This window comes from Rhamphochromis longiceps, linkage group LG19, assembly GCF_057381845.1.
Source record: "Rhamphochromis longiceps isolate RC_006_pf linkage group LG19, R_longiceps_female_GT1.1, whole genome shotgun sequence".
Taxonomy (NCBI): Eukaryota; Metazoa; Chordata; class Actinopteri; order Cichliformes; family Cichlidae; genus Rhamphochromis; species Rhamphochromis longiceps.
Window position 1 is genome coordinate 17,020,350 of NC_140575.1, and position 17,019 is coordinate 17,037,368.

The 17,019-nt window shown below is 44.4% G+C and overlaps 1 protein-coding gene across 1 annotated transcript in view; it reads right to left on the bottom strand.

The window, feature by feature from the left end:
• Positions 1-9,505: 9,505 nt before the first annotated feature.
• The window catches only part of alk (ALK receptor tyrosine kinase), a 120,640-nt gene continuing 113,126 nt past the window's right edge, over positions 9,506-17,019 (bottom strand). Inside the window, exons 23-27 of the mRNA XM_085392233.1 lie at positions 15,447-15,548; positions 15,065-15,199; positions 11,167-11,257; positions 10,001-10,576; positions 9,506-9,889 (exon numbers count right to left, since the gene is read on the bottom strand). Coding sequence (XP_085248359.1) covers positions 9,506-9,889; positions 10,001-10,576; positions 11,167-11,257; positions 15,065-15,199; positions 15,447-15,548 — 1,288 coding nt within the window. The remainder of the gene's footprint in view (positions 9,890-10,000; positions 10,577-11,166; positions 11,258-15,064; positions 15,200-15,446; positions 15,549-17,019) is intronic.

Here is a 17,019-nt window from a genome sequence, read left to right on the forward strand (position 1 = left end):
AAAAATAATCTTAATTCTAACCAATATAGAAATTATCTATTAGATTACATTAGTCTTGACACAGCCTCTGCCACCACATTAGATCAATTGCTCTGGGCCCCTTTTATCAGCTCCATCACCTAGTGGGGGTGGGGGGTCATAGTTTGGTCCCGCCTTCACTGTTGTGATTGGTGAGGGGGTAGGGACAGGCTTAGGGCGTCGGGGGGTTCCCCGGAAGCATCTTCCTTGGGGGGCTCAACCCGGGGTAGCGGTCACGTCCGGTTAGGGGCTCTGTTGGCTCTCAGGTGACTGTTTCCTCGCGGCTGCGTGCAGCGGGGCTAGGGGAGGGTCTGTGCTGACGGACGTGGGTTACTGACCTGGCAACCTGGCTGCCCCTGGGTGGGTCCGGGATGGGCGTGAGGTTCTGGGGGCGCTCCGTCTCTGGGCTGGGGCCCGGCCCGGGCCTCGGGGGCTTGGGTCCTGGTTGGTGTGTTGCCGGGGTTGTGGGCGGGTGGGTGCATGGGGGCCCGGCCCTGGAGCAGGGTGCCGCCGGTGCGTCGAGCCGCCTGGGGGGCTCTTCAACTGGTGGGGGGGATGGTCACATCTTGCAGGAGCTTTCTTCTCTTCAGGAACTCTCTGCAGGAGGGGGAGATACAGGAGAGGTGGAGGAAGATCTCAGCCTGGGCGTTTACCGTCTTATGTAGTCTGGAAGATGTGTGGATGGTGGGGTGGGTGCAGTTTTCTCTGTGGTGGGGTTGGGTGGACTGTCCAGGGCTCTATGGAGCCGGAGGGCGCTACTGCACTGGGCCCCGGTCTGATGGGCCTGGGCCCCCCTTCCCTGGCGGGTCGCGAAGGGTGGGAGTGCCTACTGGGGTCAGCGGGGGAGCTGGCCCCAGGGAGGGGTTACCTGCCCCTCCCTTCCTTCCCTCCCCATCTCCAGCTGCCTCCCTCTTCCCGCTCCTCCACAACCACCCACACATGCAGGGCCTTGGAGTGGGGGTATGTCACCAGGGTGCAGAGGAGGCTACCCCCCCCCCCCCCCTCTGTCCCCTTCTGGCTGCCTCTGCCTCAATTTTATCCCACAACTTAGACATTCACATTATTCACACTCTCATTACACATACATATAGGATCTTGGGGGTGGGCACAATCACGGAGTCTAAATTACCATCAGGGTGTATACCTCACCCCTGACGTCGTTGCCCACCTCTCAATTTTAAATACACTTAGTCATTGAGGGCTAGCAGGAGGGACTATGCGCTTACCTGCTGCTCCTTGGCAGGTAGCTCCAAGCCCTCCTGGGTTTTAATTGCACCTTAGAACACATATGCATCAACACTACAATGAGCGGGTGGAGGGAGGTTTGGAGTCTTCTCCCACCCCCATTCTCTGCGGCCTGCTGGAGCGGGAGGGCTAGTAGGAGGAGTTGGCCGTCCGACTGCGGTCTGGGGTGTGGGGCCTCCCTGCTGCTGCGGAGTCGGGGTGGTCTGCCTCTCCCCACCGCAGGGAAAAGGGTAACACCACCTGGGTCTGGGTGCAATTCCCCCCTCCAGGGGCAAGGGTACCTAGACCCGGTTTGTAGAGTACGCTTGGGGAGTGTGATTGTGTGTACAGCGTCTCTTTATGTCTGTCTCCACGTTGGTTGAGTGTGGAGTGAGTGCATATGAGAGCATGAGGGTGGGAATGGATGTTTGTGTCTGTGTGTGCCTGTATGTCTGTGTCTATATGTCAGGTTGGGTATCAGACGCCACCTCTCTGGGGACACCTCAGGCCCTCCAAGGTTTGGAGGCCTATCTCCACCCACCACCACTTCCCCTGCCGGTGGCGGACTCCCTCAGGTGTCGGTGTGTTGGTGGTTCTTTGTGTCTGGGGGTGGGCGTCCGGGTACACACCGGCTCACTCCTTGGCGGCCGCTTGTCGGGGCCTGGGGCCTGGGGCTCGCTCGGGCCCCTTTGGAGGTGGGGTGCCCCCGGCCTCTCGGCCTGGGGCTCGGTCACTCAGGCGCAGCTGGGGGCCGGCGGAGCTCACGGGCGCGTCACTGCAACTCCCCCTGACTTCTGCTCCGCGGCTGCTGGGCGAGCTCTCATCTGGGACTCTCCTCAGCTCTTACTGGAACAGTGGCGCGGCTGCCCCTCTGTTGGTCTTCCATGGTCTCTTGTGTTCTGGGGGCCTCTGGATGTCTGGAGTTTTGATCTCCTCCATACCCGCTTCACACCCTTGAGGACGGGGCTGTGGCCCCCCCACACTCCCTAGCAGATCATTACATGGAGAAACCTTTGGAATGCAAGCATGCTGATCCACACAGGTATGCACACATGGGTATTCACAGACGCGGACTAAAGCTTTCTTGGCTGCTGCCTCAAAGCACACTGTGCGCTGTCTATCTTGCGTGCTGCACAATATCGTTTATTATTTAGTAAATATTGATATCTATGACTAGCTAGTTTATTGTGATGGTGCTTTGTTTTCTCTATTATTATGTTGCTCTTTGTTGTTTGCTGTCTCCTCTGTTTGGTTTGTTTTTTTTGTTTGTTTTTTTTTCTCCATACAGGTGACCCAGGAGTTCTTTTTTTTTTTCTCTCTCTTCCCTCCCCAAAGGGGAGAAGAGACGGTGGTCTCTTCTCCCCTTTGGTTTTCTTTCTTTCTCTCCCCCTCTTTCTCTCATTCATTCCCCCTGTCCTATTTATTTAAAAAAAAAAAAAAAAATGACAAAGGATGAACTGAAGCTCTGCCATCACGTAATGTCGCATACTGCTGTTTCTGATGTCATTTAGAAAAAAAAAAAAAAAGAGAATAGCAGGAATCTGTTTTACAGGACACGTTTTACTTTTTATTTTCTTGTTCAGAATTTAAACCAAACCCGTTTCTGACACTTGTGTATGTAATTAAGATGTGTGTGATGTACTGGATAGAAATGTCACGTGTCATCTTGCAGCCATCTGTGGAGTTTGTTTCCAGGACATGTTGTTGACCTTTTTGCTTTGTGATAATATTAATTGCGACTTTGAGATATTAACATATTATTGAAAGAAAATTCAGAACAGAGAGTCCAAACTGTCTGTGCCGTTTGGCGTCTTTGTCTGCCTGATGTAAGAGCTCATGGCAGCTTGTAAAAGAGTCTGTTATCTCGAAGCAAAATTCTTAAGTTACAGCATTTGTTGGAACTAAGGTCAGACTGAATGTCAGTGAAAACCAGCCTGGCATCTTTATAAGCACCATTTCATTTTCTCATGAATTGTCTGTGGAGACTTGTCTTGCCCTTTTGTTCCTCCATTTTCAGTTCTCCGGTACTCCCAAAGAAGTCTGGTTTCTTTATCGAGCCATCGCACAGCTTTTGTATTAACACAGTGAACACATTTAAGATATTTCTTTTATACTGTTTGTATAGTCTGTTGATGACTTTTTAGTTGAAAGACTGTCTTTTTTTTCATACCTCAAGAGCAGTAAAATCTATCCACCACTTATATGTAGCAAAATAAGTAATGTAGACCTGCCGAGTCAAAGTGGAGTCTCTGCCCTCGCTTATTAAATGTTAGTGAGAGAGACAAAAATCCATAGTCTGAAAATTTGACCACCAGCGGACTGATGGCATTGAGTTTGAGCTTTGCAGACCCACGTCTACATGTTATCACAAGAGGGAAGAGTCAAAAATATGTGAAACCACTGGTAATGTGGGCTACTGTTGTTCATGTTTCTGTTATTGTCTCTTTAGCTTAGCCTTTTTTGAACAGGAGATACAAATAAGGATATACAGCCTTGAGCCACCCTGCTTTTCTTTAGTTTTTGCTAGGAAAATGGGAAATAGTGCACTTATTTTATTGAAATGTATCCAAACATGCAGTATTCAAGGGAAAAAGTCAATGTTTGGGATGACCACCTTTAACTTTTAACACAGCCTGAAGTCTTTTGGGCAACTTTCTAGTAATTACTTTAAGGAATCTTCAAGAATAGTTCTCCAGGCTTCTTGAAGGACGTTCCAAACCTCTTTTTTTGAATGTTCTGCCTTTTGTTTCGTTTTCTTTCAAGATGATCCCACACTGCTTCAGCAATGTTGGGGTTTTCCCACACTTGGTTTGTTTCTGTCAATGGTACACTCCGCTGTGGCTGCCTTTCATGTTCAAGCCAAGTTTTTAACCAAACGGCAGTCGACGTACACCTGGTGTCATCACTGGTGAGAATTCAACCAACAAAGAGGCTACAGCTACAACAGTCCTTCTCTTTGCATAACCACAGTTCTGTGCAAACTCAGGACCGTGAATCTCAAACAAATCTTATCCCCATACAAGTCAGACGGGAGGCTTCATCACTAAGCTTAAATGGCTGAGGCCAGTGGTTAGTGCATAAATCAAGGAAACTGCAATCATTCTGCTACCCCCACAGGCTGTGCAATCAGAGTAAAAATCAGATATCTAATCCATTATTTTAAAGACCTGAAATTTCCATACATTACCACTCTAATGTTTGGTGCATCATCCATAATGTGGATCATTTTAAAATATACTGCTGACTGTATTCATTTGTGAACAGTGTATTTCCACCGCGGACAGCTGACAGATTGGTGAACGCCAGGGTGAATTAATAACATTCAAATGTACCGTATAAGCAGGCTGTTTAGAGCCGATGGAAGGTATCAATAAAGATAAAAAATAAATATTTAACAAAGTCAGAAGATATTAAAATGCTGAGTCATAAACAGTTAACAACTTATTAATATTCTGCAAAGGTGTTTTTTTTTTCATGCATCGATGCTTCTGAAAAACAGAACTTGCTTGTTCGATAGTTGCTGTGCCATAAAAGCCTTTTTTCAAATAAAAAATACCAGATTATGAGTAATCTAACCAGAAGAATGGATGGGACTGTTTCTAGTAACTAATAGTGGGTAAAATCACTTTTTTGTGCTGTCCTGCTTCATAATAGAGAACATTTCCTGCCTCATTAGTAACAAATACTTCATAGCTATGAATTTACCCTTAATTTAAGCTTTTGAAACGATGAAGAGATGAAATTTATTAGTTAATACACTTCGAAGTGTGTGAATGAGCCACTTTGAAGGCGCTGTGCAGATTGGTGACGGTTTATAGCGCTAACTAGAGATTTAAATCTGTGGTCCGCAGACTGCTGACTGTTTTTAATTGGCCTCTGCTCTCCAGCCCATTACTGCCAGCTTTTACCAATACTACTCAGTCAACACTTTTTCTTGTGCCAATGCCATTTACAGCTACTGCAGTCAAACTACAGGCTCTAAAGTGATAACGCTTATCTGCAAGTACATAGTGGACGTCACGTTTAATAGCCCTTGTTTTAAGCTTTACTTCATTTTTTTAATGAAGCACCATCTACTGTAAATATGAATAGAATAAAATGGTGTAAAATGGGAACTGTTGTTGGCTTTTTTTGGAGGTCATAGTTTGAAGGTCATGGGTTTGAGCCTGCTGGTTGTTCAGGGCCTTTCCGTGTGGATTTCCATGTTGTTTTTTGTGCCTTTGCCGGATTTTTACGCCACCTCTTCCCAAAGACACTGTAGGTCAGAGGCTCTGAGGAAATGTCCACATTAGTCATTGTTTTCATTTTAAAATGTATACTTTTCACGTATGTGCATATTAACACTACTCTGGGGTTTCAGGACTCCATAATCAGAGACTTTTGAAAATGCTACTGAGACAGTCGGGCGATCGTGGCTCAAGAGTTGGGAGTTCGCCTTGTAATTGGAAGTCTTGGTCGTTGTGTCCTTGGGCAAGACACTTCACCCGTTGCCTACTGGTGGTGGTCAGAGGGCCCGGTGGAGCCATTGTTCGGCAGCCTCGCCTCTGTCAGTGCGCCCCAGGGTGGCTGTGGCTACAGTGTAGCTGCCATCACCAGTGTGTGAATGTGTGTGTGAATGGGTGGATGACTGGATGTGTAAAGTGCTTTGGGGTCCTTTACTGTATTTGTATAGTAAAGCGCTATACAAATACAGGCCATTTACCATTTACAGTCATAGTTTAACAACTCCAGGTTTGTGTGTTCGAAGCTTTGGTAATACCTTACCAGTCACAAAAACTGAGGCTGAAACATCACAGGGTCATTCCATGAGATGCCAATCAGGGCCTCCCACCTGAGCCACCTTCCCAGGGAAACTTTCAAGGGTCATTTCACCACGTGGGACAGGTAGAAGGCTCGCTATCGCACATAAAAGGTTTCATTTTTACTTGCATTTTGACACCAGGCTCCTAACCTAGCTTTGATGCAATCACTTCTATTTCTAATACAGTTGTTTCGTAAGACTTGTCGCTTTCAGCTGTGAAATTGAGGAAAAGCTTGGTGTTAACATGTTCGACTTTCAGCCTTTTCCAAATTCTCACGTCGTTTGAGAGAAGGGTCTCAGGTGGCAACATTTCAGATTTTACTGATTTCATATGGACCATGTAGCCAGGCTGAGGTACAATTTCATGCATTGTGGAGTTTTTCAATGCTTTGATTTTTTGTAAATTCTATGAAGATCTTAGAATTCACGTTAGTTTTATGCATTTTTTTTTCTGCAAATGACCAGTCATCTGCTTCCAGTTTACAGATTCTAGCTGGAGGTAATTTAGACTTTTGCTAAAAGGCATTGGTGTGTATGTAGTGGACTATCTATTAGCGGAAAATGTACAGCAGCTGAACGGTGAAAGTCATGTCCTTGGAGAAATTTCAGCAAAGACCTGACACAGGACCTGAGAGATGCATCTGGCCCTTCAGCTGATCCATCTAGTGTTCACTGTGGCTGTGGTATGTCAAATTTACACAAGAAGTGGACTAAATATCCATCTGTGAAGGCTGCGTAAGCGATTGGCAAGATGACAGCCTAAACTTTCTTAAGCAGCTATGTTGACGAATAAGAGTGGTGATACCAAATCCAGCCTTTAAGCTTGTTGCACAAATTCTATTTTTGCTTTTTATCCTGTGCATCTATGTACGCATTCCCATATTTCAATTAATTGCTGCATGTATTTCAGTTTTTCCTTCCAAAACATGGCTCAAGATTTCTGCACAGTAGCGTACCTTATAAAAATTGGACAATACTGAGATCAAAATCCTGCAGGCTTCATGTCGAGGGAAAAAACTGAGAAGCCTGGGAACAAAAAAGAATGCCTTTGTCCGGTGTTTGTTTCTAATATGAATCTAAGAGCAAACCGGATGATTTGTTTTAAATGCATTTATGCTTTTGCTTCTAACCTTGAGATAGGAAAACTGATCAAAATTCAGTTATCTAATAAAAACAAAACAAAAGCTGAAGTGATTAAGTTTTGATGAGACAAAGAAAAGATTAGTGCGAGCAGGAAAGCTTTTCCTCTGGGCAGAGCCAGTTAGAAAGTGGTTTTAAAATAGTGCTTCATGCACTGTTTGATGTGTGGCACGCTGATGAATTCTCGGCAAAATCTAATCATCATCATCATCAGAGAGTCATGATAATCAAAAACCTAACACAAAATCACTGGAGTACTGCACGTATGAGCACACAGCTGCAGAATGAGCTGCTCAATTTTAACGCCTGAATTATGTTTGCAGAGCAAACAAGCTGCCGGACGTCTAGTTAACGCTTTTTTCTTAGAGAGGTATCTTATTTGAGTTAATTTGATTAAGTTGGCTGGCAACTTCAAAGATGGAAACAGAGAGAAAATACGGCTGTTATATAGTAATTTATTAATTTTGCCGAATGTCTTCTGAAGGGCAATGTACAGCTTTTTACCAGAGCCATAGTACAATACTTCATAATTACAACATTTACAGGTGCAGTTGGGTTTGTCTTTTTACATCAAACGACGGGGATGAGCAGTGAAGGGAGCACAGAATCAATAAAATGCAGTTTAACACAGACAAAGCAAAAACAGTGTTCATTAGCCAATACCGAGCTCGCCTGCAGGAACGCATTTATCACCGAGCATCATGACACTCACACGACGGCTCGTCGTCTCTTTACAGCAGCTGGACTGACAGCCGAGTACCGGTAAGCAAAAAGCGTAAAAAAAATATCGTCATTAATTCACCTAAATATCAACACACTCGTGGCATCGTTTGATAGATACGCCGAACTGAAAGGCAGATGGTAAACACAGACTATGCGGGTGAAAATGAGCGGTTCTGGGTTTCATTCACATGTGGAGCGAAAGCAGTTTGTACTTAAACTTTTCTCTCAGACTCATTTGTATTCCACAACAGCCATCTTATAATAGAAAAGATAAAATATGCAAATTTAAGAACGTGGAGTGCCTCGCGATGGCAAATTGAAGGTTAAGATTGATTCAGCAATATCCACTGTTTCTATAGCCAGACGAAACAAAAAAGTTTGAAAAAAAAAAACAAAAAAAGAAAACCAAGATGTGAATTAATTAATAAAAGGTTACTCAAAGAAGCAATAAGTAAGGAAAAGCCGCGGCTTCTCTGTCTCAAAGCGCTCGTTCGACAGAATGGAGCTGTGAACAAAAGGAGAGTTCAAAGAGCAGCGATTTCAATGAGACCGGGGGCAACGAGTAATTTCACATCTTTAGCAACAACAAAAAAGCTCAACTCCCAAATGTTGCTGAGACGGCTCATCTTCAGTCACATAACACTCAGTGCTTCATTTATCCAACTATTCCGCTTAAAAAGAGTCGCTGCTGTAACAAAGCTTTTAGAATATTTAGTTAACTTCTTTTTGTAAGGAGTTTCTTCAAATAAAAAAAAAAACCTGAACAAAAAAAAAACTGAGAAATATCTGCTTCCAAAGGTATTTGTTTGGATCTGGAGAAGCAGTAATAATTTATAGAGCCACTTCCAAATAATAAATAAAGAGATGAATAAATAAACAAGCAGGCAAGCAAACATCAACAACCACATTTTTTCCCAGTATTATTATTATTATTATCATCATTTATTTTTTTATTTCCTTTGTAGAAATGTCTCTGGTAATCCAGCGTCAATCCTGTGATATTCTTGAAAAATAGTCTGATACAAGCAATTTACCACGCTGCATTTTTTTTTCTTTTCCCAAAGGGATGAGGAACAGTTTGAGGGCTCTGCAGAAGAATGACACATGTGGCTGGCAGCTACAGTCAAACTGATCACCAAAGGTTGAGAGTCAAAGTCTGGCAAAATATAGAGATTTATTCCTCCTCGTAGTCTGTTTCTGATAGTCGTGAAGCCTCCTCAGCAGAACATTAGTTGACCTCTCCTAGTCACAATCGTGTGGAAAGTCTTCCAGGTGATTCTCAGTTTTCTCACTCAATCGCTCCAATGTTGAAAAAATACATTTTTTTTTTTTTTATATTCTTAAAACTATGTTTGACTCTACATTTTGCCTCCCAAAGCTTTTTAGTTCTCCGATGTGCTTTAGCATCCACTGGGGTTTGAACACACCTCAAAGGTTCTGGTGTAAAAAGCCAGTTTTAGAGAGATGGGTTCTTTCCAAAATGGTGGGACGGGAGTGGTGAAAAATAGTCTCTCTCACGGCACAGTGTTTCTTGCTGTGTGACTCACAGTCTCCAAAGACGGGGCCTGAAAAAGAAGACTTTCTGCGTAGGCCTGTGGGCTAAAGCACGGTGGCGTTGTGGCCCTCCATCCTGGGCAGCCGTGGGTCCTGAACCGTCCCCATCGTAACTAGCAGTGGGCGGCTATCCTCGGATATACCTGACTGAGCCATGGACACTGACGTAGGAATGGGTCCCCCCCTCTGGTGGGCTGCTGAGGAGGGCATGCTGCCCTGCTGGGGTGGAGGAGGTGGGTTGGTGTTACTGTGACTGGACTCTATGGGGAGGCCTTGCTCCTGGTAGCCGTATCCGATGGTGCCACAGGGGAAACGTCTCAGTCTGTAGAGGGGGACTGGGGGCAAGGCGGTTGAATCTAAAAGTAGGGGAGACTGGGCAGCGGGAGGAGGTGGAGGGGGTAGCAGAGGTCTGCAAAGACCCTGCTGCTGCTGATGGTGCAGCAGTTGGAGTTGGTGCTGCTGCTGGAGCTGCTGCTGGAATTGCTTGTGCTGGTGCTGGAGACCTAATGCCCCGGCCACCTCAGCCACTGTCCGGCTCACGTGATCCTGCCCCTCTCCAGGAACCCTGCCACTACTGCTTCCTGCTCCGCCCACCCCTCCTTGCCTTTGCTGTTGCTGCTGCTGCTTCCTCTGCTGCTGCTGCAGGAACCACGAGCCATACGTAGGGTTCCACAGACTGCTGCTTTTCCCAGTGTGGGCGTCCTTCTCTGAGGGGTGTCCCTGGGCGAAAGCCAGGTTGATGTGTCCTCCCTCTGAGCTGGGCTGGGTGGTGACATGAGGTCCCTTGGCAGTGAGTGTGGAGGGGGCAGCAGAGGTGACTGTGTTGGTGGTCTGTGTGTGAGGGTGCTGGTGCATGTGGAGGTATGGCTGGGGCTGAGCCGATGGTTGTGCTTTGGCCTCAGACGCTGTGCTCGTCACAACAACGTGCTCCCCTCCTCTCCGGTTCTCCTCTGTGGGGTAGGCGGGAGGTGGCTGTGGAGCCTCCCCATCGGGCACCTGGGGATTCACCAGCACAGTCGGAGCTGAGGGGTCATCGGGGCCCATGGGGGCATGTTCCTCCTCCTCGGGTACTGGCCCATACTCGATAGGCAGAGCCACGTTCACCACATCGGGGTCCTGAAAGATTCAAAGATCATGGCTGTGGATGAATGGTCATAACAGTTACTTCATTGGTCTAATACTTTTGCTTGGAAAATGTCATGAGGTCGAGCAGAGAATTAACGAGAAGGATATTACGGAGAACTGCAGTGCGCTGACAGTCTGGCTGCACTAACAGTAATAAAGGGCAACAACGTCCCAGCAAGCAGATTCTAACAAAGTTGTGGAATATTCACAGTTCGCCTGTGGGTCCAGCAAACTGAAAGCTGCGCATCAACAACTTATGGCATAAGATGCAGCAGCAGTTTACATTATAATCTTAGCCACTTGTCAGCTGTACTGATTGATTCTATCGTCCTGCAGAGTGGTCGAATAGAGCAAGTAGTCCACTACTGCAGATTATGTCTTCCTCTCAGATGGAACACTCCTTTTCATGCACACATACGCTTTCTTATGCTCTGTACAAACTCGTGTTGTGTAATCAGTCTTTGCATGCCAAGAGCTTATAGTAAACAATGAGTCACAGTTAGGTTGTTTCCTCTGATTGCTCAGCCCTAATCAGTGCCTGCATAACAGTCAGGTTCCCATACGGTGCTCAGTTTAGTTACCTGTAAGCAGTAGTCGATTCTCTCCAGGATGGTTGAGAAGTTGGGCCTGTCTTCAGGCTGGTGCTGCCAACTCTGAGTCATTATACGGTACCTGAAATGCACATGAACGAGCAGAAAACACGGAGTCAAAACACTTTCTCCCACTCCATGCAGAGAAAGCAGAGACTCTCCAGCACTGTTTCTCCAGCTGATTTAATGCATGCTGGGTAAATCTCCTTTGACTAAATATTCTTAATAGCTTCTTAGCTTTTTTAAAAATTTATTTATTTTATTTTGATTTTATTAGGTTTTTGTAATGCAGATTTAAAGTGTAACCTCCCACCACTGAGAGCTATTGTTAAATGGGCGATGTAAATTACAGGAGCGAGTTTTAGTGATGTTAAATCCTGAGTTATGGTTTTAATTGGTGATTAAATTTCACTGTGGCTTTCAGAAAAACTTCAGTTTGATAGAGCACTTAAGGTATCTGCCTATTCTGAGAGAACAAAAAAAACCAACAACACGTTTACAGTGAACATGAATAACAAGATTTGGGGAGGGAACTTTTTTTTAATTCACGATTTCCTGCTATACCGATTACACTAATGCGCACATCAGTGCTACGTTGCTAGGAAGATACGTCGGATACAAATTTCATTTCAAAAGACATTTGCACTTCAGGGAAATTTTCTTTTTTATTATTTTTATATAGAGATAGAGATATAGACAGATGGATATATAGCTGGATAGTGGTGTAGTGGTAAGACTCCACGCCTTTGGAGCGGGACACGCATGTTCAAGTCCAGCCTGGGGAAAACAACTGCTTTCATGGCTAGAGGTACATAGATCATTAACAAGGAGGTGATAGACAGAAGTGGTAGGGTGAAGTGTGCTGTGTACTTGTACTCTTCCTGTGAAGCATTGAGAGTCAGGATCACATGTTCAACCAGGGAGGTAAGGGGCAGAATAGAGGAGGGACTACTAATTGTCTAACTTCCTCTACTTGTAGGTTAACAAACAATTAGTAGTCATCGATGTTGACAAAGAGTATTATATCATAAAGTGGCTGAGAAATACAGTCTATAGTATAGACATGTAGTACAATCCTTTATCAGACTTGATCGATGATAGAACTCTGAACTATTCCTCCAACTGTGCTTTCAGCCTTGTGAAGCTTCAGGTCACCGGCTGCTCCCTCCTGTTAAATTTCGTGTTCCATCTTTGATTAGTAGCTTCAGCAAGGTCCTGAGCGACCAAGCAGCCTTGAACCATGACGTTTCCTCTCAACTTGCTTCACAGCATACACAAGGCTTGTTTTTGTTGTGCAGTTCCTGTTTTTCTTCAAAACAAACAAACAAAACAACATCATTGAGCCAGAAAATGTAAATGTTACCTCATCTCTTTTCATTTTTGAAAACAGTGGCCTCCTTTGTGGTTTTGTTGCATTAACACAATTCTTACTTTGTGTTTTTCTCACAGTGAACACAGATTGTTGTAGAGATTTTGCTGACAATTTCATGTTACTTTTGGGTTGTTTTTACCCATTTTCAGGACTGAACAATGCCATCTTACTGTGTTGTTTGCATGATGCTCACTCCCAGCAGAAACAAACTCCCCATTTAATGGATAGTTTGTCTTATTATTGTAGAACTCAGGGGACCCAGGTCTTCAAAAGCTCTTTTCAGCTTTGTGCACATTTAGAATTGTTTTTTCGAAAGTCCTTTGAAAGTTGCTGTGATCGAGACATGATTCACACCCACCAGTCTTACTTTAGAGGATCAGACTCTGTCAATAGAGACTCTATATGTCTTTATTTATCATGTGTGGCACCTTTCAACCTCCAATTCATCTCTCACGTCTTTAACTGGAACACCTGACTTAGAGTAGCTTTTAGAGAAGTCGTTAGCACAGAAGGTCATTTATCTTTTGCAGCCTTGATCCTGAATGGCTATAAAAACAGGAAAAGTACAATCTGCTGGTTGCTGTTTGATATGAACTATGGATAGTTTGAAGACAACTAGATCAGTTGTTCTTTCTCACAGGCAGTGCAAAGCAAGATAGTCTGCTTCAGACTAGAGATGGCACGATACCACTTTTTTATGTCCGATACCGATACCGATATCATAAATTTGGATATCTGCCGATACCGATATGAATCCGATATAGTGTTTTTTAATCAACAAAACTGTTTTTTTAAAAATATCTTGCTGCATTTTGTATAAGTTCATACTCAAGTTTAAAACAACAACTACACTAAAGCTATTCTGTTATACCTATATGCAAAAAAAAAAATATTTCATAGTTCAGCAATACTGATCAATCTAATAAACTTAAACCTGCACCATCCTCCCTATTCTGGTATTTTAAAGAGTACTTAGCGTAAATATTAAGCAACCTAACTAATAGTCACTATATACAGTAATTGACTTCTATTCATTTTACATCAAATTAAAACTTTGGGTGTCAGATAATTATTTATTAAAAGCTTGACATTTTAAATGAGAATAAGAAAGAAAAGTATGTCTTTGTGCCCCCTTTTCCCTGTTAATGCCCTATCGGCCCCCCTGGCTAAACTTTGCTAGATCCGCCCCTGCACAGTTACCAGCCGTCAGCTACGTAGAAAAAGATCCTCGAGTAGAAAGTAATATTAAATACATTCTAACAACAGCTGATCAAGCTTAAACGTGCTGCTGTTGTTCAGCCGCTGGTTTCCTCTTTCTGGTGCAAAGTGGGCCAAAAACAAACCAGAGAGACGGACTGGCTACAGAAAAGCAGTTTCATGATTGAAGTAGCAGCCGGAGAGCGAGAGGCAGTCGCTCGTTAAGCTTAACGCAGGAATGCTTTACAAACATTCAGAGATGGACTTACACACTTGCTTTACTTCTCTCGGGGATAACTTTGTCGGAGATGAAATGCCGGGTTGCTAGCGAAGCTCCAAATGCTATCCAGACCACAGGTCCTGCATGCCACAGCTGCTCTATCACGTGATGCATACTGCTCCGACATGCTAACGTTCTGAGGTGAGTTACGGCGTGTTGCAAGTTTTGTGAGGTGCTTTCGTGATATTTAATGGATCGGATTACATTTTTTATTTTTCTCCGATATCCGATCCAGTAATTTAGGTCAGTATCGGACCGATACCGATACGTAATATCGGATCGGTCCATCTCTACTTCAGACACATTCACACTGGAAATACTTTACGTGGCTAAGGTGAGTGCGCTGCATGGATAGTGTGTGCATGACACCTTCTCTCGAGTGGTAAATGCACTGGATTATCAGCTGTGATATTCCCATATCACTGCAGTCTGACTCGTATTATTATTAAAGTGGAAGGTTCAATTAAATTAAATTGTCTTTTTAAAGCACCAAATCATAAGAGCAGTTGCCTCAAGGCGACTGCTACATCCTAAGGTAGAGACCCTGAAATAATACAGAGCAATGAAAACAACCCATTTTGAGCACGCAGTTAGTGACAGCAGGAAGGAAAAACTCCCTTTTAACAGGAAGAATAATCGGGCTCAGGGAGGAGCAGCCATCTGCCTCAACCAATCGGGGTTGATGGGAGGAAAACCCGACAAAACTTTGTCTAATTTTGTATAAAACACCGAAATTCTTAAAACAGTCAGATTAGCCAAACTGTGAAAGAAGCAGAAGCTTCTAAACTAAATCTATAGTGCTGCTTTCTTACAGTGACAGTGAATTTACTGGGCTAGCTGGATAATCTGCATTTGTTTTCATATATGCCTATGTTGGGTTTAGCAGTTCAGTGCATGTGTGAAACTGGCCTGTGCAGCATTAGCTTAGTCTACAGTTGTGACTTGGATTAGATGCCATGAGCAATAAGTACAAAAAAGTTGATAAATTTAAGCTCTTTCTTACAACTGTGATCTTTCTTGTCTGTGTGATCTGCACTTACACAGGTCCAGGACAGTTTTTAGGCGGGTCCATTCTTCCCCCATTTGTTACAAACTCCAGCACTTCTTGGTTACTGCGGCTCGGATATGGCATGTAGCCCAACGAGAAGATCTCCCACAGCAGGACCCCAAATGACCTTCGAGAGGCGATTGATGAGAAAAAAAAAAAGATTAGTTGGAGGGAGAGAAAGAAAGCTAAGGACAATCAAGTCTTAAATTACAGGCATCATCACCGCTGAAGTGGTGAAGGATGAGAGCAGAGGACAAGTATGAGACGGAGAGAAATGCAGCGAGGGTTCAGCAGGAGGTGAAAAAAAACAGACAGGTGTGAAACTCTGGAGGTGAAACCAGTGTCAGTCTGAGAGATGTGTGCAGGGTTCTCACCATGTGTCTGTTTTAGATGTGAAGATGCCCTCCATGAAAGCTTCAGGTGGCATCCATTTCACCGGCAACATGGCACGCCCACCCTTCCTGTAATAGCTCGCCCTGAACACACAAACACATTTGTGAGGGACGTGCTTGCATAACCGTGTGGTTAATAACAGATCAGACACAGTATTAAAAAAAAAAAGGTGAAAACTTCTCAAATCCAGCAATTAATTCAGTGTTTTTCGGCAGCTTTATTGGCGCTCTGATCTGGTCGCTTTTTCAGCCTTCTTACATGTTGCTGTGTGAGACCTTCTAAGAACTCCTTATCTCGCAGAAAGGAACGACGCAGATTTCTCGCCGGGCTGAGCCGAGCCCCGTCTGAGCCGAGCCCCGTCTGAGCCATTTTTAATGCTGCCTTGCCCTTTGCATTGCTAGAAAAATAATCAGATGCGTGCTGTATCTGATCTTTGGTGCTGATAGAGGTCGCCGCCTGGTTTATCTCGCCCTCCCCGAGATGCACAACAAGGACAGACGTGAAGTGGCTCCCATTCGGCTCCACGTCCGCCACGGTGTCCACAAAGAAAAACGGACATGTGTCAGGATCACAGTTAAGTGGTGTCAGCTGCTGTCAGACGGGAAAACTTTATTTTTGGCACCGTTTTCTGTTGCGGAGGAGTAAATCTGTTTGCCCCCAGTAATACTGTCATAAAAATATCAGCATATTCCCTAAGCACTTGTTCATAAACATGGCAATTCTTGATAATAAATGAGACTGTGTGACTGGCTGGGTGGTTGCCAGTTCAAATCCCTGGGGCCTAAGGAATAACGCTCTTCCTCTGCTGAAAACAGCAGCTGCTCCGCTGAAGCTGCACATGGCTGCACAGGAATGAATTGTAATTACAGTGGGCAGCTCCCAGGTGTAACTAGTGTTCCCTGGTCGAACACATAAACATATAGAGAAAACAAACGCATCAAAAACAAGGTGATAAAGAATAAATAGACAGTTGTAGTTTGGATAAATTATGGGACCGTCTCAGGAGCCTGAGCTTTTTCAATGCACCATCTGATACCTGTGCACTTGGCTCTATGTCCTATATTTGTCTGGACAAGTGCTCATATCCAGCTCCATATCTTCATTTTTGAAGTCAACAACAGCAGCTTTGCATGATTTACTTCAAAGCACTGACAGTTCCAAATAGAGATACTGTATCTTATCCTGGGCTTCTGAAATAAGCTAGCTTCACTGCTCTGCCTTTAAGCCAACTTTTTTCTGATTGGCTTCTGCTTGAAAGCAGACGATTTAAACAGTGTGTGTGTGCTTTTTGTGTGCCGCTCGACTATATTAAAGCTATCCTCAAGAACTGAGAGAAGAAAAATTTTTTGAACCTGAGCATTTACAGCAGCTTGACGCCTTTTGGCTCACGGGAAATACTTTTACATCCACCAGCTTCATCATTTTGAACACTGGGCCATAATTAACACCCAACATTGGAACGGCATATAAATATGTGATGGAAAATAAGAAAAGGCATAATAGTCCCGCTTTCATTTCATGCTCTCCTGGGGCAAAAATGTCCAAACTTCAGTT